At 37.5% G+C, this 21,857-nt stretch overlaps 2 protein-coding genes across 2 annotated transcripts; one reads left to right on the top strand and one right to left on the bottom strand.

Annotated features, from left to right (window-relative positions):
- Positions 1–7,935: 7,935 nt before the first annotated feature.
- Positions 7,936–17,181, top strand: LOC141432150 (uncharacterized). Its single transcript, XM_074093606.1, has 6 exons — positions 7,936–8,554; positions 8,661–9,968; positions 10,898–11,011; positions 11,988–12,458; positions 12,727–12,961; positions 13,071–17,181. Exons 4-6 carry the CDS (start codon positions 12,117–12,119, stop codon positions 13,079–13,081), a joined length of 588 nt encoding a protein of 195 aa, XP_073949707.1. The 5' UTR covers positions 7,936–8,554; positions 8,661–9,968; positions 10,898–11,011; positions 11,988–12,116; the 3' UTR covers positions 13,082–17,181.
- Positions 17,182–18,968: 1,787 nt separating this feature from the next.
- LOC141432149 (uncharacterized) lies at positions 18,969–20,429 on the bottom strand. The gene is made up of 2 exons (XM_074093605.1): positions 19,826–20,429; positions 18,969–19,087 (listed from the first exon to the last, which is right to left on the bottom strand). The coding sequence occupies exons 1-2, from the start codon at positions 20,427–20,429 to the stop codon at positions 18,969–18,971; spliced, it is 723 nt and encodes a 240-aa protein (XP_073949706.1).
- Positions 20,430–21,857: the final 1,428 nt, after the last annotated feature.

Below are 21,857 nucleotides of genomic sequence, written 5' to 3'. Positions count from 1 at the left end.
TATAGTTTTATATTGTTATGAGATAAAAATGTATATAGAGCTTTAAATATATATAAGGAATTATCATTAATTAAAAGGAAGGATGGAACAGATTTATTTATTTATTATTCAATTTGTTTACACGGTATTACAGCGAACCAATACACCGAGAAACCAGGTTACTTAATAAACTACTATACTATCCACTAATAACAATTATAACATAAAAATTACAATAACAATATTAACAGCAGAAACAAATAACACTTACAAAATGACAATTATGAGTAACCAAACTTACACGCATACGCATACTGTTATAATATGGCAATGTTGTTTTATATATATTATTTGTAGCAACACTAGGTTACCTAAGTAACTAGGAAAAACTTTTTTTTTTTTTTTTTTTCTGGCTCGCGCGGCTTGCGCTGCGCATCCGCCACAGACGCGTAAAGGTAAGGAAACGAAATCAATAGAGAATACGGGAATTTGGAATACGGAAAACGGAATTCAACAGGAGAAGATTACATGGGATTAAAACGAAAGAAATAAAGATAAGTATTTTACATAGGTACACATGATAAATTAAATTTAGTGAGATGAGGAATACATATTTAAATTTTAATATCATTATTATTTATAAATATGTTCAATAAGCTATATATAGTTATGTCATTAGAGGCTAAAAGGACAGAGATGGATGTAGGTAATGGGACCTTGTAGGATGTAAGCTGTTCATAAAGGAAGGAGTTGTCATGGAGAGGACATGAGAGAAATATATGATTAGTGTCTGCAATGCCCAAGCCACACTCACAAACATCAGACTCGATCAGTTTAAATTTAGCAAGGCTGGCGGGAGTACAAACATGATCCAGTCTCATACGGATAAGGCAGCAGGTAGCTCTCTTACCAAATTTAAATTTGCCAAACCAAGGTTTACACGGAATGCTAGGTTGAATTGATCTGGCAACTATCAATCCACTTCTCTCTCCAGCTCTCTCTAAGAGATGAACCAGCGAGAGCGGCCAGATCATGACTGTAATTCTTATATGGAAAAAGATCACCATCTTTAACAGCTTCATTGGCTAGCCGATCAGCAATTACATTACCAGAAATATCACAGTGACTTGGAACCCAACCAAAAGACACTGAGTACCCCAAATCAGAACAATTGGCAAGGAGAGTTCTTAATTTGATAATGACAGGGAATATTACTTTGCAGTTAAATGTTTCTTAGATTTCCACATGATTACATTTCCAAAAAGTCTTATAACATAACCGGTGGTAGATTTTCTATCTACTATGTCTCCTGCCCAATCTGAATCAACAAAACAATCTAGTATGTCAGCACAATTGTTTTTGTAGTATTTTAATTTGAAGTTTTTAGTCAGATATAAATATTTTAACACTCTAAGGGCATAATTATAATGAGTCTCATCACAACAATTTTGAAAGCGACTCTGATAGTTTACACAGAAAGAAATGTCTGACCTTGTTCCGGAACTAATATACAACAAAGCTCCAATCAAATTTCTAAACTTTACATCTTCATTTAATTCAGCTTTCTCTAACTTTAAGTTTATTTCCATAGGTGTCTTGTACAGTTTTGCATTTTCAATTTTATATCGTTTTGCTAATGACTCTATATAATGTTCTTGACTCAAAGTTAAAATGTTATCCTGCTCATAGTTATACTCAATGTCTATACCTATGTAATTTTTAACTTTGCCCAAATCTTTAATTTTAAATTTATCAGATAATTTACTTTTTATGTCAGCGATAATGTTTTGGTCCCTACAACAAATCAAAAGATCATCAACAAACAGCAAAATATACACAGCCAAATCCTTATCCTTTTTGCACAAACAATACAATTGCAATTTAATACAAACAATAGTCATATTTGGATCTTTTAAAATCTAGGCTAGTCAGAAATTCGTTAAAACATTCATACCAGGCGCGTGGACTTTCTTTTAAGCCGTATAATGATTTATTTCACATATAAACCTTTTCAGTGTCATCTTCGTAGCCCATTGGCTGTTTAACATATACTTCAGATATAACTCTACCATTAAGAAATGCTGTCTCTACACCCATCTGATTGATCTCTGAAGAATTTTGACAACAATATGACAATAATAATTTTAAGGTGGGCATCTTTGCTACAGGGGAGTAAGTATCATCAACACAGTCAGTTTGTTGGAAACCTCTAACCACTAACCTTGCTTTGTATTGACATTCACTTTTCTTCTTGTAGACCCATTTCACATCTATTACCTTTTTGTCCTTGGGTGGCTTGTCAACTAATGTCCATGTCTTATTTGTCACTAAGCTCTCCATCTCTCGATCCATGGCTGCCTTCCACTTACTTGAATCCTTGCAGGTAATCGCCTCCTGAAAAGTTTCTGGAGTTGTGGCATCACAGTAGTTTGCAGTTATGCAGTAGTATCCAAACTCTTCATCAAATCGGAGTGGTGGTTGTCTCTTCCGTTTCTCTACTTCCTGGTGTTTTTCAAATTTCATGTCATTATTACTCTCCACTTCATCTAATTTAGTCTCGTCCGGGTGTTCTGTAATGTTCCTTTTTCTATCTTTTTCTTCTTCTGAATTATCATGTTTTTCGTCCTCAAATCCACACAATGTCACATCTTCTTCTATAACATCACAATGTCTAGCTATGATTACTTTGTTGTTGATCAGTACTCTATATCCAGTCAAAGTCAAAGTCAAAATATCTTTATTCAATTTAGGCTATAAAAGTAACATAGATTAAGAATTACTAACACTATTAAATATGGATGTAATAACGTCTGAAATAAAGTTTATTATTATTATTATTATTATTATAACAAGCACTTATGAATGTCAGTGTCACTATAACAAAGTAATATTCCCATTTCTGCTTTCTTATCCCATTTAGATATTCTTTTTTCTTCTGGAATTCTTACTAGGACTTCACTGCCATACATTATATGCCATATATTATACATAGATACTTAACTGAGGGCTTCCTTCTGAAAAATATTTCATACGGAGTTTTCCTTTCAATAGTATTAGTCAAGGTTCTATTTTTAAGATATGCTGCTGTTTTAATTATCTCTGGCCAATATTTCCTTGTGACTTTCGCTTCTGATAACAGACATCTCAAATCAAAAATCAAACATGACAAATCATATACTTCATCTTTTGTTCGAATACAATAAACTTTTACCAGTTTTACTTGGAACTAAAGAAACTAGTAGTAAATAGTATATTTCAGGAAAAGCGAGCGTACTATAATTACCATATTAACACTAATTCTAAGGATTCTATTACTATGTGGTATTATATTAATATTAAGAAAACAATAAATTTTAAAAAGCTGGAGGGTCTTCCGATCCAGTTTAACGATGCCAACTTGATCAATGATAGCTTTCTTGATGTTCCGGGGAGTAGGACGGTCCCTTTGTCTGAACTGACCTTCTTTGAGTACCACAGCTTTGGTAATGCTCGTCTAGCCTTAAAGCCAGTCAGTGAAGAGATGATCGCCAAGTTTATTTTGGAAATAAAAACCAATTCTCTCGGAGTGGATGGCATTGGGAGAGATATGATACTCCTTACTCTGCCGCGTACCTTGTTTGTTATTACGGCGATTGTAAACAGGTCAATTATGACTGGAGAGGTGCCTGGGCTGTGGAAGTCTGCGCTGGTCACTCCTCTTCCTAAGGTTGACAATCCCACAACACTTAGAGATTTAAGACCCGTAAGTATTCTGCCCTTTTTATCAAAAGTTTTGGAAAAGGCTGTTTATAGACAACTGTCAGCATTTGTGGAGGCCAATGATATGTTACCTCTTTTTCAATCTGGTTTTCGTAGAGGTATGGGCACAGTGACCGCCTTATTAGACGTTGTGGATAACATACCCTCGGAGCAGGATACGGGAAGTGGCACTGGTCTCGCACTTTTGGACTTCTCTCGTGCTTTTGACGGTATCAATATTCCATTGCTACTCTCCAAGTTGTCTTTTTACGGTGTCGACCATAAATCCTTGACATGGTTCGACAGTTATTTCAAGAACCGATACCAGGCAGTTAAGATTGTCAGGGAGGATGGCTCGTTTTTGGTATCCGATCCTAAGCCCCTGACGCGTGGTGTGCCACAAGGTTCGATACTGGGGCCGTTACTTTTTATTATTTATAGCGCCGACATTGTCAAGGCAGTCAAACACTGCAGATATCACCTTTATGCGGATGATGTCCAATTATACGTGTCGGCGCATCCTAAGAATTTTAATGATGTAGTGCGCAAGTTGAATGAAGATCTTGATAGGGTATCATTATCATCATGGGCGAATAAAAACGGGCTCTTGCTAAACCCACATAAGTCCAAATTTATGATTCTCGGCTCAAATAATCAGATCCGTGCTATTTCGAATACTGATCCAGTGGTCACAGGTCAAATTATTGAACGCGTAGAAGAGGCAAGAAATTTGGGTATTGTTTTTGACAGCGAACTACGCTTTGAAAGCCATATTATAGGTCTGGTCAAGTCATGCTTTTACCGTCTAAAAGTCTTATATCAGATTCGGGACCTCCTTTGTGAGAAAATGCGTATTACACTTTGTGAGTCACTGATTCTGTCTAGGTTAAATTATGGGGATTTAGTATACGGACCAAGGTTGCAGTCGGCGACTCGTCATTTGGTTCAGCGTGTACAAAATGCTTGTTGTCGTTTTTGTTTCGTTGTTCCACCAAGAAGTCATATAACGCCATATCTCAACAGAGCCTCAATGCTAAACATGTCCTCTCGGAGACACTTACACCTTGCAAGTCTTTTATTTGAGGTCATGAATTTCAATCGGCCTAATTATCTTTTTGCTAAGACAGGTATTTCTTCTTTTCATACTAGATACGGAACTAGATCCACCCGACATTGTCTGTTAGAATGCCACCCCCACAGAACTGTAGCCTTTACCGGTAGCTTTCGTTACCTTGCAACCAAGTGCTGGAACAATATGTATACCTCCACCGATCAGACGTTTAACATCAAAAAATACTTTTATAAAACACTAAGTTAATTCTTTTGCAGAAGCAAAGCGGTTGCTCGGTACTTGACTTTAATTGTAATTTTAAAATATAGGGTATGGTTAAGGAACTCAAGGGTGGCTGCATGTTTGTTGTGATGCTTTTTTTTTTCTTTCTCTCTTTTCATTTACATGTTATGAATCATTGAATTAAAAATACATTTTCGTTGGTGGTAGGCAGGTACAAAATTTTATGTATTCATTTTGCTTGGCACTGTTTGTTTCGTTTTGTATTGTACATTTATATTTGTTTTTTAATAAGGTGATAATATTTGTTCTTGGCCCTCTGGGTTGTGGCAGAATATCAGTGTTTTGCTCCTATGAGCAATGTTGACCACAGAGCCATGACCCTTTTGCACTACTGCAGCGCACACAAACAATTCACAACATTTCAATTTTAAATAATTACTAAAGTTTACATTTAAGTTAGGACTGCTTTTTTTTTTTCTTATTTATGTAATTTTGATTGTGTGTGTTTGCAGTAACAAATAAACGTTTTATCTATCTATCTATCTATCTATCAGTTTGCTATAGTCATCAATAAAACTTAAAAAATATTTTCCCCCATGGTCTCCTGCTGTTTGATGTGGGCCATTCAAATCTGTATGAACAATCTGTAATGTATCTTCTGCTTTTCTTTGGTTACTTATTATGAAAAGGTAAGTTATGCATTTTGTTCTCAATACATGTCACACACTAAATAATCTGATTCAATTTCTTTTGGCAGTCCATCCAATGTTTCATTTTTGCACATTATTTCCAAATTATTAAAATTGATATGTCCCAAAGTATAGTGTAGTTTTTCCTTTATAGTCATCTGGTTTTTATTACTTACTTATGTTAGCTTCCATCTAACCTTCATTTATATAGCTGTTCATTTTATAGAGTCTTTCTTCCTTGATAGCAACAGCAATTAAATCTCCAAACGGGTTATATATTTTGGATAATCTTCCTTTTGACTGTATTGAATTTCTATCTGTAATTCTTGAGTAGCTAAGCAAATTGGCCTTCATTTCTTTCACATAAAAAACATTTGTACGACAATCCCTTTGTAAGTGACCAGGTTTTCCACAATTAAAACAATTTAATTTTTTTTGAAATGGCCTGGCTTCTGCTCGAAAAACATTTGAGCTGTCATTTGATGCCTCATTCGATCTTTCCTCTGCAGATAGAACATCTATCAAATCACCGATATGACTATAGCTCTGTGGCAACGATTTCAACATATAGTTTAGTTTTTCTTGCTCCGTAATAACTGCACCTGCCTGCTTTAATTCATTTACAGCTCTTTCAAAATCGTCGAAAAATAGGGACACTTCTGTATAAGTTTTCAATTTGACAGTTTCGAGGTTATGTCGACATACAATTTGATGAGCAGAATGATCGCACAGGGCTCCGCGCCTGCTCGGGTGTTGCACGGCCTGATAATCCGTGCTTATGTGCACGAATTTTATCATGTGGTCGTGCATTATCACCCCGTACCGAACTAATAGGAAACCAATAATGTACGCACAATAATGTACGACGTGATAAGCCGAAGCATTATGTCTTCCGATTATCATGCCTTACGATTTCTGTGATTGAAATAAAAAAAACCTAACGAAGGGCGGGAGCGGCGAGCGAGGCTCCCGCCTCGCTCGCACGCCCTCGCCCTTCAACCTAACCCGTCCGGGTCGGCTCTGCTCCAACTATATCGATCTCGCTCGCTGCGCTCGCTCGATCCGCGGTGAAAATGTCTATTCATCCGAATCGATTTTATCGATTGGATTCAGATTATCACGTAGACCAAATAAGTTATTGTCTACTAAATGTATTAATATTCGGTGTACACGAAAAACATGATCAATCGTGCGAATCGATTGCTTGCTGTCAAAGGTGTTCTCCCATTATTAGGTCGTACAAAATCAGGTTGTCCAATAGCACCTTGAACATTATCGGTATCGCATAGATTAAATCAATACAGATAACAAACATCGTGGACAGCATTTACAAATACTGTCATACCATACTACACTATTCTTCCCTGAAGCGGGCTGGCAACTGCCCGCGGGACGATCGCACATGAGGTAAGGTGCGCGTATTGTTGTGGTTTGCTATAATTTTTATTTTTATTTGTGGCAGTCTATATGGAAGAACTTCGTGTAGGTACTATGTTTGCGACAGTTAGGCGGACATTTCCAAGCATATTATAGAAAAGAAAAATTACAAACAGCCAACCACCACTTGACTGTAAGCATACAATACAATAACTCATTATTGAACACCAACACATAGTAAGCAGTACAGAAAACATAGGTATATGGAGATATTCCAAGGTGAGCAATAGGCTACCTCATCACTTCAGAGCAATTTCTTCCAGACAACCTTTACAAAAGACAGGAGGAAGGAATAAAATAAATAAGTATAGTTTTGTGACATTAAAATAAACAAAAACAGAGTCCATGGTACTATATTTATGTGGGGCTAAACATGTGCTCGAATAGCTTGTTCAAATGGCAAGGTTCTCTACCTCTTTTTTTTTATTCGACTGAAAGTCTATCACAATCTCTCATAAGGCCGGCGACGCACCTGATACCTCTCGTGTTGTGGGTATCTATGGGCGGTGGTGGTTGCTTCGCGCTGCATGCTAGTTTGCCTATACTGCGTTTAATGAACTGAAACAATTTCTGTGCTCACTCGAGACCTTATGATACCTACGTGGGTATATATACATATTATATTATATGCAAGTAATGTGTGTACACTACACTAGTCTAACATCTGGAAGCATGGTGAACGGTTTTGTTGCTCTAAAGATGAGCTCTGGGTGAGTTCGAAACGTGTCAGTGTAGTGTGGTGGTGGTGATAGATGGGTTTGTGTGATTTACGTGTGTTCTCACAGTGTGGAGTAACTGCATGAAAGAAAGAAGAAAGAAAGAAAAGAAAAGAAAATACATTTATTCGGAACAGTGACAGAATGATTACATAAAAGAAAGAGAAAAAAAAACAGTGTTACTGTTCACGAAACGGACCCACCTCAGCATAATGCCGGCTCAAGAGCTGGCGCTGGTCTTCCGGTGGGACCGTGAGGCCGTCATTGCACGCTGCACGTGCGACCGGACCGTGCCTAATTGTGAACGCGACTGTCTATGGTCAGCGTCAGCGCTACCAACACAAGCCAAGCATGACATTGACATTGACAACTCTGACACGGTCAACCACACGTGCAGCAAGCAAGACGAGAACAAAACATAATATTCAATTATAATAATTAACATGTAAGTAGATGTTAATCTAATAAATAGTGAACAAGTGGTAAAAAGTGAAATAAACAGACAAACAACAGTTGTTTCGTTAATCAAGACATACAAAAGATCAATGACATTCTGAGTACCTACCTACTCAAGATAATAAGACAAGATGATAAAATAAAACAAATCAAAGAAAAATATAGACAACAAAGTGAAATAAAACAAAAAAGAACTAAGTATAACCATCCAAACACTGTCAACACCGATGGGACATATTGCTCAGGTATGTACTAAAAACAGCTGGTGTCATACATCAACGTTTCCTGATCTTTTTGATGAGCATAAATAAATTTTTTGAGACCAGTTTTAAAACAATGCATGTTTTTCAGGTTCCTGATTGGCGGTGGAATATTATTCCAGCATTTAGTTTCAACATAGCGGAAACTTCCTCGGAAAGTAGTTGAAGCGTGTTGCGTTGTTACCAGCTGTACACTACATTGTCGAGTTCTGTGTGGTCTGTGACTGGACAACCATGACAACTTTTCAAACAAATATGAGGGAGCCCTGTGCTGTGATATTCCAAATAATAAACACACATTTCTTGCATAAACGTATAGTAGTCCGCCGTTGAGAAGTCAATCCTGACACGTGTCACTCCCATACTGACTGAATACTTCGAAAAACATTAACGTATTTAGTACCAGTATGACAGGTGTCAGCAGGGCTACTACGAAACTCGAAGTTCGTGTAGTGCGCTAAGCATTGACATCCGATATAACTTCCGTGTCAAAAGTAACGGAACCGGAACCGAAACGAATGTTTAATATCAAACGGAAGTTCCGACTTAACGGAAACGGAATCGGAGCTCCGTAACATCTCTGGAGCAAAGAAATATAACATTGTTTCAGTTCATTGATAATGATATGGACCTTTGCAAAGTAACACCTGTTCAATAATTTATTTAAACTGCGTTTAAATAAAAAAAAAACAATAAATTTGAAGACTCTATTATTTATTATTAAAAATATAAAATATCTGTTACTTTCACTTAAATTCCATTTATTTTACCATTTGAAACTTAACGTTAAAACTTGCACACGTTTCTAATTAAACAACAAAACTATTTAAAATTGTGTTAGCATTTTATATTAAAAACATAATAATGTACATCTAGGTATTTTTAGTCCATTTGTGTTCGAAATACCGAGAAACGTGTGTTATAATTTGACCGTTAATTCAAACCTTAAATTAAATGGAGTATATAAATAACCCCATTTAATCTTCTCCTGTTGAATTAGTCCTAAAAATTCCAAAATTGCGTATTTTCGTTTTCTTTCAAATTCCTCACCTTTACGCGTCTGTGGTAAATATGCGAACCGCGCGAGCCAAAAATTTGAAAGAAACTGTCACTCTGAACTGACTGAAAATTAACCGCGAAACTGCCGCCAGTTTGAAGCCAGTTTTCAGTTGTGCACGGCGACGATAATGGAAGTATTTGTTATCTCCAAATTTCAAGGCGAAGCAGAGTGGGTTCAAAGGGGAGTGTATTATTACACTGCCTGGCGACACCGGGGCCAAACAGTTAGCTACAGATGTGGCAACAGTGACTGCCCAACAAGGTTCAATATAAGAGCCGGTATACCAGGCCCAATCCATGGTCAACATGACCACGAACCGGAACCCTGGATACCACAGAGGTATGTATAGCTCTCTTATTATATAACTCGTATTAAATAGAAAAAAATATTTGATAAAATATGCTTCTTTTATCGTGTTCTAAATCCAGCCTTTCCAAATATTACCTATACCTACTCTAACCCTACCCTAGTGGATTGTACCCAGGATGTAATCGTTAAATGTAGCCAGGCAATGATTCCGTATATATATCAGAAAGGTTTAAACTGATATCGAAAGTAACTACGTTACTCAATGAGATATGTGATTTTATTTTAACGTCAATAACTAAAGAAAAAACAGAAATATCCCAAATATTACCTTCAAACCCTCCCATACACTTAATAGAGGCCTAGTCATTTCACCATTATCATATTATTGATTAATTATTTTAATTTATCCAATTAGTATCCATATCAATCAAATACATATCATTTTAAATTTTTAAGAAAGTTCATTTACAAACATAGAAGTGAGCCCGTCAATGTATCGCACAAGGGCGGCACTTTGAGCAACTGCTGTAAACAAAAAATGTGCTTCCTTAAAAAATAGATGTTATTATTCATTATTTCATATCTATCTATCTATCTATAACAGCCCTTATAGCGCCCGTCTTCGGACATAGGCCTCCTCTCTACTTTTCCAGTCTTGCCTATTCATTGCCACTCGCATCCAGTTTACGCCAGCTTGTTGCCGGATATCATCTGTCTATCTTTTTGGTGTTCGTCCTCTACCAGGGTGTATTTCATATAAGATAGTTTTATTACATTATTACACTTTATTGGAGTGAATAATGAATCTTAAACAGTTTTACCTCTTACGGTAGGCAAACAGCCTCAAGGAACGTCGTAGGTACTAAATGTATGGGAGTGTTTAAACTTATTTTTTTGAATACGTATTAATTCTTTAATTTAAAAAGTTATTAATGTGCTTTTACCGTGTGTGCCCTTAGGCCATAGAGCAGGTACCACATGAGCAGCAACCAAATAACAAACCTCCGACTCAAGAACAGATGTAGCATGTAAGTTACCATGCTACAAACAATTTTTCAGGAGGAAGCAGAACGGTAAGTTTATTCTTCTTCTGTATTTTCTGTTTCACACAGTTATTATTATTTATTTATTAACCAATGGAAATTTACAGCATTAGATACAGTTTATACTAATGCGCTGTCGTGATCGTGAAAGTTGCATTGCATTGCGACGCTCGATTGACCATTACGAACGACTCGTTGGCTTTACGGCATCGCAGTGTAATGCAACTTGCACGATTTTTCTTGCAAGTCTAAACCAGGGTTAAGAATATACAATTTTTTATGGACATTGTGCCCTGGGGAGGCCAAGGGTCACAAATTATCTTCATAAAAAAAACCATGGCATAGCAGTTTCAGCGTGAAGTGAAGGTGTAACAAACAGACAAAATAGATTTACTTTCGTTCGCATTTATAATATTAGAGAGGAAACAGAAATTAATCACTGAATTATTTAATTTAGTTCTAAACAGTAACAGAAAGAGAAGAAGAGAAAAGAAGAGTTCCTGCAGTTTAGTGCTTGCACTGTTGTGTTTCGGCGTGGAGAGTAAGACAGCTGGTGAAATTACTAGCACTTGAGGTATCCCATCTTAGGCCTCTAGGTTGGCAACGCATCTGCAATCCCCCTGGTGTTGCAGGTGTCTATGGGCGGTGGTGATCTCTTATCATCAGGAGACCCACTTGCTCGTTTGCCATCCAGTCGAATAAAAAAATAAAATAAACAACTACGGTACTTTTCAACCGACTTCATAAAGTAGGAGGTTGTTGTTGTGTTGTTGTATGTTTGTTCAGTCAGAAATCTGTCGTTTATGAACCGATAGGAAACTCTTTATTCCTTATTTTGTAAATAATATTTCTCTATATTGACTAAAATATTTTTTGCAAGTGCTCTTTCAGTTTCATACAAATATTCCGGCCAGTTTGCTTATTGCAGACCTACTTGGGAGTCTTAAATTTTTAATACTTAAAAGGTACCATATTAAGTATCAAGATAGTACATTTGTTCTTTCAGGTATCCACTCGCTGCGCCGCACTTGATCCATGCGGAAGTGGAGGCGCAGCACACAGCCGGCGGGCGGCGGTGCCAGGAACGTTGCCGGAGTACAGCCGGGCATTGGCAGCACATCCTGTGTTTGGCCCAATGCATTTGGCATTAGTATGCGCAGTGATTATTGGCATGCCCGGCTTCGCAGAGTGCTTGCGGGAAAGCGCTGTCGTAGTAGCGGACGGCACCTTTTTGACGGTCCCGGCCGGGTTGCAGGCCTACCAGCTACTCACGCTGCACACAGTCGCGATGGGACAACATTATCACCCTGTTGTTGCGCTCATGGAGAATCGTAGGCAACATTTGTACCGAGCGGTTCTCCAGAAGGTGTGGGAGTTGGCCGGCAACCCGGAGCCGGCAACCGTAATAAGTGACTATGAGCCAGCGCTGCAAGGCGCCTTGCCAGAGGTGACAGACGCGCCACTACACTTCCTGCAGGTACGTAAATACTTGTTCATGTTTGATGTGTTGTAACACAGTGAATCTTTATTGTTATGAAATGTTTTTAAACAAAAATAAGTTTTTGTTAAAAAATTCACCATTAGTGCAAGCTTTTTTGCTGACTGTACTTTTTGTTGCCCTCCAAACTACATTTCTGTACCAAAGTAAATTTCAAGTCGATGCCATTAACCGTTGAGGAGGTTTAAGGTAGGGGACAGGGTGCTATAGCCGTATCGTAGTAAAAATGAAGTCATCTCATCAACAGGCGTTGGTAAAGCGAGGGTCCCCATGCGCCTGGTGCGGCTGTAGGTACGCGACGCTGGCGCAGTGGCCAGTGGCCAGTGGCCAGTGGCCAGTGACCAGTGACCAGTGGCCAGTGGCCAGTGGCGCTGCTGCCGGCGGAACGCGCGCCCGCGGCGTTCGCGGCGCAAACAGACGCAGCAATGTTTCTAGAAATTCCATTGAACCACCATTATTTTCGGGATTATTGGATGAATATAGTGAGTACCTAAAACAAACAAATATTATAAGTTTTCCACGCCTTGATGAAGTTCGTGCGTAGCCGATGCTGAGATCTGCTTTTTTGGCTTAATTTACATTATTTTTCAGATCCGTCCTGAAACATTCTCAGTGTTCCAGAAATCACACAGGACTTCCAATACAGCTGAAAGTTTTCACGCATACCTAAAAAAAATGCTGGGAGCTTCGCCAAATATTTGGCGGTTCACGCGTACGAAAACTTATTCTCAACATTTGTAGTTCGAATATTTTAGTCTATTTTTAGTTAATTTTTAGTGTATTTTGGAAATAAGTATATTAGAAATTCTGTAGTTATTAAATATATTATACTCTTAGAGTAAAGAAAGTATCATTGACAAAAAAATTTAGTAAGGTAGTAGGTACCTACTTGTTTGTGCAATGCCTACAGCGCCGTATAGGTACGTACATGCAGTCCTTTCTACAGTCTCTCTCACTTTATAGCCTGGTCATTCTACAGTTTTTTTGGAAATAATTCAATATAAGGCTATTTTTTTGTATACGGCTTGTACGTGTAATTTTAAGAACCTATAATTTTCGAATCCACCAAAATTTGGTTCCGGAAAATCCGGATGGCAAAAAGAAATGCCCTAAAATAGGTGATAATTTACTGTCAAAATATGTTTGAATAATTCAGTTTTTAGACCCGCAAACTGAATCCACCAACATATCTAACAGGAGATTTAAAAAACTAATTGTTTCTGATACTATCTCTTATAACATTATTTTTTTCTAGACTAGACCATACTCAATTAGAATGAGCGTAGATGTAGTAGTTAGGTATGTAGTAATTTTTTTAGCAAAGCTACTAATAGCTATCTTGTTCACAAGAGAGTATTCAGTATTTATTTATTGCAACACTTTTTCAAACAACCTAAAAACATTTGCAAAAAATATAAAAAATGATACTTTATTGTTTTGCGTATTAGGTCAATATAATAGAATAGGTACTTAAAAACCCGACTGCTTTAAAAATACCAATAACCTAACCATAAAAATTTCATTTTCAATACAAGCTTTTTTGTTGACTGTACTTGCTATTTCTTTTTGAGCTAGTCACGATTTGAATGGGTCCCACTGTTTAACTTTAGTTAGTTCTAGACCACTAGACTTGTTTTCTTCTTATTAGTATTTTTTAATGCAGTCGGGTTTTTTTAATTTACTGTTGTATTTTATACTTTTTGATTTTTCTGTCTAGATTTATAACTGTTATATATAACCCATATTATAATTATTTAAAATAAGCCAATTTTTAAGATCAGCTAATTATTAGCTTTCATTTGATACCCATAATTTTATTGTTAGAATACCTAGATTTTTTTTAATAATATAATAATAATAATAATAAAACTCTTTATTGCCAAAGTATAAACAAGTGGATACAAAATACGCATATTCTAATTAGGAACAAAATAGGTCTACACCTTGACAATGGGTGCCGGTCTCAGCAAGTGCTGGCTTTAGTTACCAGCGCTGGTTTTCAGCCCGGACCCTTTGGCAGGGGTGGCCGTAACTAATACTAACATATTAAAAAGAAAAGAGAAGTAATTTAAAGGAGCGAAAGTAACAAAAAAAAAAAAAACAACACTGTGCAATCTATTTTAAATATGTATGTGTGCGTGCGTGTGTGTGTGTGTGTGTGTGTGTGTGTGTGTGTGTGTGTATGTGTCTGTAAGCATGCTTTGAGAGGGTAAATTGTAATGATCCCGTTGAGTTCTACGTTCTTATCTACATAAAATCTTAAATGTTTAATCAAGAGGGGGTCATCCTTGCCTTTGCTTCTCCAGGAGGTAAGCCTTGACTCGTTTCTTGAATGTCAACAAAGCCATGGGTTCCCGTATTGGTGGTGGCAAGTCATTCCAAATTTTTGTTGCGGCAAATTTGAAACCCCCTCTAAATAACGCGGTCTTGTGCTGTGGTGCCTTGAGTTTGGTTTCTCTATTGCTTCTGAGAGGTCTTGTACGCGCGTCTTTAACCCACTTTAGTTCGTCATACAGATACCTTGGCGTCTGGAATTCAATTACTTTCCGAACCACGAATGCCAAGTGCAGGTGTCTTCGGTTGGCCATGTTAAGGATTCCTCTGTTGTTTAGATATGGTGTGATGTGTGCCCGCCTCGGTATCTCATAACAAAAGCGTATACATGCATTTTGTACGCGCTGTATAGATGCTTTCGTTTTACACAAAAGCCTCGGTCCATATACGGTGTCACCGTAGTTGAGCTGCGATAAGACTAAGGCCTCGACAAGAATCTCTCTGACCCTCACTGACAGATACTTCCGCAGTCTGTACAGTGACTTAAGTCTAAAAAAGGCATTTCGTATTTTAATATTTATGTGTTCCATATACCGCATTTCTCCATCCATTATTAGGCCTAGATTTTTTACTTCCTCTACGTGTGTGACTGGTTCCATTCCTATATGAACAACCGGCTCCTGTTCACTAATCCTTTTACGCTGCCATTTTAATTCTTCGCCATATTTTTTTTGCTGACGCCTGCCGAATTTCGGTCTAGTAAATTTTAAATAGCAGTAGAGTAGATAGATAAGAGGTTGTTAAATTTAATTGTCGACACCTGTTCACACACACTTTTCAATCTATCTATCTATCTATATAAATAAAAATGAATCGTAAAATGTGTTGCTAAGCGCAAAACTCAGGAACGGCTGGACCGATTTCGCTAATTCTTTTTTTGTTACGTTTGTTATTAACAAGAGAAGGTTTTTATGAAACAAAAATTACAACGAACGGGGGCGAAGCCGCGGGCAACAGCTAGTAATTAAATAACCCTTAATATTACCTGTATTCTCCATATTATACCAGTCTTTTCTGTAGGTACACTGGCCTGCATAAGTGGATGGACACCTTACGTTCTATAATCGTTTGAACACGAGAGTTGGCGATTTTGTTAGGTGTTCACAAGAAATGAACTAGATGGCGCTGTTAAACAGTTATTATGATATGATCGATATTTTATCCCCATAACAGCAATGTGCCGATAGCTGAGTTGATCGGCTGCTTACTTAAAATCGTAAATGATCATGAGTTCGTATCCTACATATCAGAATTGTTTTTTTGTTCTTATTTTTTATTTATAACTTTCTATTTAAATTTTGTAGATAACTGAAATGGAAATTTAAAAAAATACTCTGAAAAAAGGATAACGTTGCAACAGAAATAATAGGTACACGTTTTGAAGTTTGAAACATAAAAAATTTATTCCTAAAACAATATTTAGATTCATTAAATATTGACGCAATTATTAATGTTATACTATATAATATTCATTAAATAACTGAAAACCAGAAAGAAGTTTGCTCAGAATCCAGAGTAGAATCGATTACACTATGTTGTAAATCAGGTAGTGTTTGACTTTTTAAATCCTTTTTTTATTGTGCCCAGTCTAAATATTACGAATGCATACGCCAATTAAATGTTTTAGGGATGTTTCATACCCTTTAGATAATTTAATACTGGCCGTTTTGGGTCAGTTTGGCTTTCTTCTAAATCTGGAATTAAAAATTACGACCGTAAAGTTAGAAATGAAGTAGAATTACTGATTACGTAAAACATACAATTATTTTAGGAAATAATGAAGATATTCGAAAATAAACGCAAACAACTAACTTAAAATAAAATGAAAAAATATTTTCTGGGTGTCGTGTGAGGTTTTCAGTTATTTAATTAGCACCTGACCAAAAGTTGTATTTTAACATTTTATTGAGGTATTATTAGCTTAAGTATTCATTTCCGATTCTGGAAAGAGGATTGAAGCTGAACCCCAATAAAAAAATAGTATTTGAAAGTAAATTATACCTGAGACCGGGTTATCATAAGACTCGTACGCGTTATAAATTATAATGATTAGCCGGGTATCCACTGAGCGAGCCGCCTCGCGCGGCAGCCATTTTCGGTGCGATTTTGAGCCATGTGTCGAACAGAATCATGCGTCATGCACTTGCCTCGCGAGGCGGCTCGCTCAGTGGAGACCCGGCTATTGAAGTTTTCCAGTTTTAAACATTTACTTATCAATAATTGATGGCGTAGATCCACTGTAGTGTGTAATGTGTGTGTGTGTGTGTGTGTGTGTGTGTTCCTTTTCGACATCATCAAATGTTTTTATTTTCTGTAAATTATGTATTATTTTAAGTTCGATGTCGAAATAAAGTTATGTCTATGTCTATGTCTAATGTGTTACTGACAGTTATAATAAGATTACAGTCATATATTGAACTTTCATACTTATCTCACATAAGTAAACAAAACTATCAAGGTATAATTAAATGTTTTGTTCATAATAATAAAATAATTACTTTTCATAACAAAGTGATACCTACAGGATCACAAATAAAGATAATCAATCAATTTCCATCGATATTACTATTGATATTCAGATGAATTAGTTGTCATGCTCTTTATTGGGTTTTAACCTGAACTCTGGCAATTATCTTTATGTGGTGCGGTTAATAAGCGAAGCAGATATTGATTACAATAACCAACACAATGACACAAAGCGCCACATGTATACCTAGGAAGATCCGATCGAAGCAGGTCAGTAGGAGATTTCCGGTCTGGTTCACAGCCGACATAATTGCTGATATCGCACTAAAAGCTAGTACCCATAAAAAATGGAAGTCCACAAAGTGCCCTGAAATGTACAAACGGTTTGCCGAACTGAGGACCGACATCAAGAACCGGATATCCATCGCCTATGACTGTTATATAGATCAAGTCCAAAGTAGAGTCAAGAGTGATCCCCGCTCCTTTTGGCAGCATATAGACAGTCTCAGGTCAAAGGGTGGGTTTGTATCTGAAGTGTCGTTTGAGGGGAAACCGTTTGTTGGTGCTGAGGCCGCTTCAGCCTTCTCTAGGCATTTCTCCAACGTCTTTCTACCAGACATTCCTCATCTTGACGTGAACTCCGTTAATAAAGAAAAGGAAAAGTATGTGGCTCATTGTATCCATATAAACGGTATCTCCATGCAGGAAGTTGAAGCGGCCATAAGGCGACTCAAGCCTAATAGTTCGGTAGGGCCCGACACGTTGCCGGCTTATATAGTTAAGGGGTGTGCGGAGCAATTGAAGGCCCCAATACACTTCCTTTTTAACCTCTCTCTTTCTACTGGTGTTTATCCACATCTGTGGAAGATCACCAGAGTAAAGCCGATACCTAAGTCCAAAGATAACTCCAAGGTTGAAACTCATAGACCCATTGCTGTTCTCTCGACTTTGGCAAAGTTGTTTGAATCCATACTGTTTCGGGCAATATCCACGCAAGTTATACCATTTCTATGCGAGTCGCAGCACGGATTTAGAACAGGTCGTTCTGTTGACAGCAATCTTTTAATTTTGACTAATGCCATCTCTGAACGCTTGGACGAGGGTATTCAGGTCGACGTCATTTATTTTGACTTTGAGAAAGCTTTCGACCGCGTCGATAATGATGTCCTATTAAGTAAGCTTGATGACATTGGCTTTTCTCTTAAGTTGCTCACTCTGTTTGCCAGTTACCTACGCGATCGTCAACAATATGTTCAACATGGATGTTTCGTTTCAGAACGATATCACACTCGTTCTGGCGTCAGCCAAGGTTCCGTGTTGGGGCCTCTCTTATTTGGCCTGATGGTTAACGACCTAGAATCTGTGGTTCGTAATGCTAAGTGCCTTCTGTATGCTGACGACCTCAAGCTTATTTATGGTGTGAAGGATGTAGCGGACTGTCTTTCCTTGCAGGAAGATATTGATTCCGTGTTGAATAGTCAAGTGAAGTGGAGTATAGTCAACAAGCTGTCGTTTAATACGGCGAAGTTTTCGCCGTGTTATCTTATATGTGCCTGAGTCTATATTGTTTATGATTGCGACAGAATAAATCTGAATTGTTTCCATGGATAGAGCTTAAAATTAAAAGGTATGATAAGACTCACATGAGTATCTCCGGGTGTCTCGCTGTTCTCTGATACAGCTCAACCTCTATCCAATGCATTCTGCTTCGCCATCTGTAGAATTACAGTACAGATGACACCACAGCTTGTGGTGCCTCTGTTCCTGAGCCACACCGCCAGCTGGTAGCCAGGGTGACTCCAATGATGCTGAAAGTAATATTCATTCTAAGTATACATGGAATTATGAGTTTAACCTTTAGTACAATACAAGTAGTCTGTAAGTATGTGTTGTCTGTGAGTAATATGTTAGGAGTGTCAGTAAGATCTAGCTGTAGTCAGTCTAGCTAGTAGCAAGTAATAATAATAGTGCATGTGTAGTCCAACAGGGAGTCATCAGGTCATAGAGTTAGGTATATGAAGCCGAAATCGTTTGGCCCTCACATGGACTGGATTTCCTTGGCCTCCCCTTGATGCTGTGGGCAATACAAATACATATGGAGCCGAAATCGTTTGGCCCTCACACGGGCTGGATTTCCTTGGCCTCCGCAGGCTGCCGTGCGTCCGACGTCAACGCACAGCAGCAACAATGACGATACGAGCCCACGTGCCCATCACGGCCAACCACTCTGGCCGTGCATGATGTCTTAGAGTACTTACTGTTCCGATGCTCAGTGGTATAGTTAAGTCCAAATATCCAATGTCTAAATAGTAGCTCGTACAGTGTATTCATAAATACTTAGTCAGTCAAATCAAGCTCCTCAGTCTGTTAGATACGTAGGACACTCAGATTACCTACGGACCTCAGTAGTTAAGATGACCTAATACTTAGAATACTTATTATACTTAGCTATATTGTATGTATGATGTCCCACAGTCTCTCAGAGCACATTACACAGAATTTACTTTACTTATATCAGCAGAGAAAAATTGTTTGAACTAACTCACTTTGACAGTTCATTCTTTTGGCGGGGTTCTCATAGCAGGGTGGCGTCACAGTAGTGTTGCCATAGGAGAATTCGCGTGACGTCGCGACATTGGGCACGGACTCCCACGCAGATCTGAAGTGTTTGTATGACTCTGGCAGTGCCATTAATATTTTAGTCATAACCATTTCATCAGAGACAGGCTCTTTACACTCTTTCAACTTCGTCTGGATATGTTCAATTTTTGAAAAGAAATCTGACATGGACTCGTTTTCGTACTCGAGAGAAAAGATTTTTTGTTGTAACAAATGAACTCTCACCTCGGATTCTTTCTGGTAGACCGTATTTAATTTTGTCCACATCTCTTTCGCTGTTTCACACGATAGTAAATGCGAAAGCGGTCCCTGATCCATTCGAGTGACTAGCATTTCTTGGGCTTTGGCATCATTTTTCATCCATTGTTTTAACAGTTCCGGTTTTTCAGTTTCTGCCGGTTTCACCAATTCGCCCGTTACCAGTTCGTACAATCCTCTTCCTTTCAGGATTACCTTTATTTGAAACTTCCATGTCGGCCAATGATTACTTCCGGTTAATTTTAAACTAGACCCGGCAATTTCAGATTCCATCTTTCCTCGGTACTAACGAATCTTTCAATTCACCCGCACCGTTATTAAACGCTTCTGCTACCATATGTATGATGTGGATATTATGACTGGGTGCGAGGAGATTGAAGAGAAACTATTTTAGCTGTAGTACGAGTATTATATTTTGGAAGGCACACGACAGACAAGTTTTTCCTAGTTACTTAGGTAACCTAGTGTTGCTACAAATAATATATATAAAACAACATTGCCATATTATAACAGTATGCGTATGCGTGTAAGTTTGGTTACTCATAATTGTCATTTTGTAAGTGTTATTTGTTTCTGCTGTTAATATTGTTATTGTAATTTTTATATTATAATTGTTATTAGTGGATAGTATAGTAGTTTATTAAGTAACCTGGTTTCTCGGTGTATTGGTTCGCTGTAATACCGTGTAAACAAATTGAATAATAAATAAATAAATAAATAAATCTGTTCCATCCTTCCTTTTAATTAATGATAATTCCTTATATATATTTAAAGCTCTATATACATTTCTATCTCATAACAATATAAAACTATAAGTATTATTATTTATCTTTTACCCTTCCTGATCTTTTCCAACCCATTTTTCTAAATTCCGATCCATACGCATTTCCCTTATCTAATTCCGTTTCCCCGTTTGGCTAAATGCGCCAAGAGCGCGAAGCTATAAAAAAAAAAAAAAAACTATCCCCACCCCTCATCCTGCAGGGCTACTACGAACCTCGCAAATACCGAAGTCGTACGTTACCAACTGTCAAACCGATTTAACGTTAAATGCTAATTAACGTTAACGATTTACCGTTACTTATACACTTTTCCGGTAAAAAAATGGTAACGTTATCAGCTATTCGAATTAACGTTAATTCAAAAGTATCGTTAATCATTTTAACGGGTATTTATATTACTATTTACCGCGGCTTGGGTAACGCTAAATTTAGTTATCCGCATTTATCGACGAGTATGCACGCGATTAAAATTGGCTAACACTCGTTGCATAGCGTACGTTAGTGTTACTTCGGTATCGTTATCTATAAGTGAATTGGTAGTAACAAGCCTACAAATGTAAAGTAAATTTACCGGTAAAAATAACGGTAATTAGGTAACGTTAAATATGTTAAGTTATCAATTAACGTTAAATTTAATACCGGTACTAGGTATTTTTTATGATTTTTACCGTTATTTAACGTACTTATAGTGTGATTTGGTAACGTTAACAAGCCTGTCGCAACTCGACTTCGTATCGTACCGTCCCTCGCTCTCGTTTAAATAGTATAGTGTGTCAGAGGACCAGATTAGAGTTTCGTAGTAGCCCTGCTGACACTTGACGTTTCGACACGTGCTCGTGATCATGGAACGAAATAGCGAGCTTCTCTAAAATCACGGCACGCGGAACAAAACCCGAATTTAATTCATAAAATTAAATGA

The sequence above is a fragment of the Choristoneura fumiferana genome, chromosome 10 (genome assembly GCF_025370935.1).
Source record: "Choristoneura fumiferana chromosome 10, NRCan_CFum_1, whole genome shotgun sequence".
NCBI classification, from domain to species: Eukaryota; Metazoa; Arthropoda; class Insecta; order Lepidoptera; family Tortricidae; genus Choristoneura; species Choristoneura fumiferana.
The sequence above is the reverse complement of the archived record's forward strand: the minus strand, read 5'-3'. Positions and strand labels throughout refer to the sequence as shown.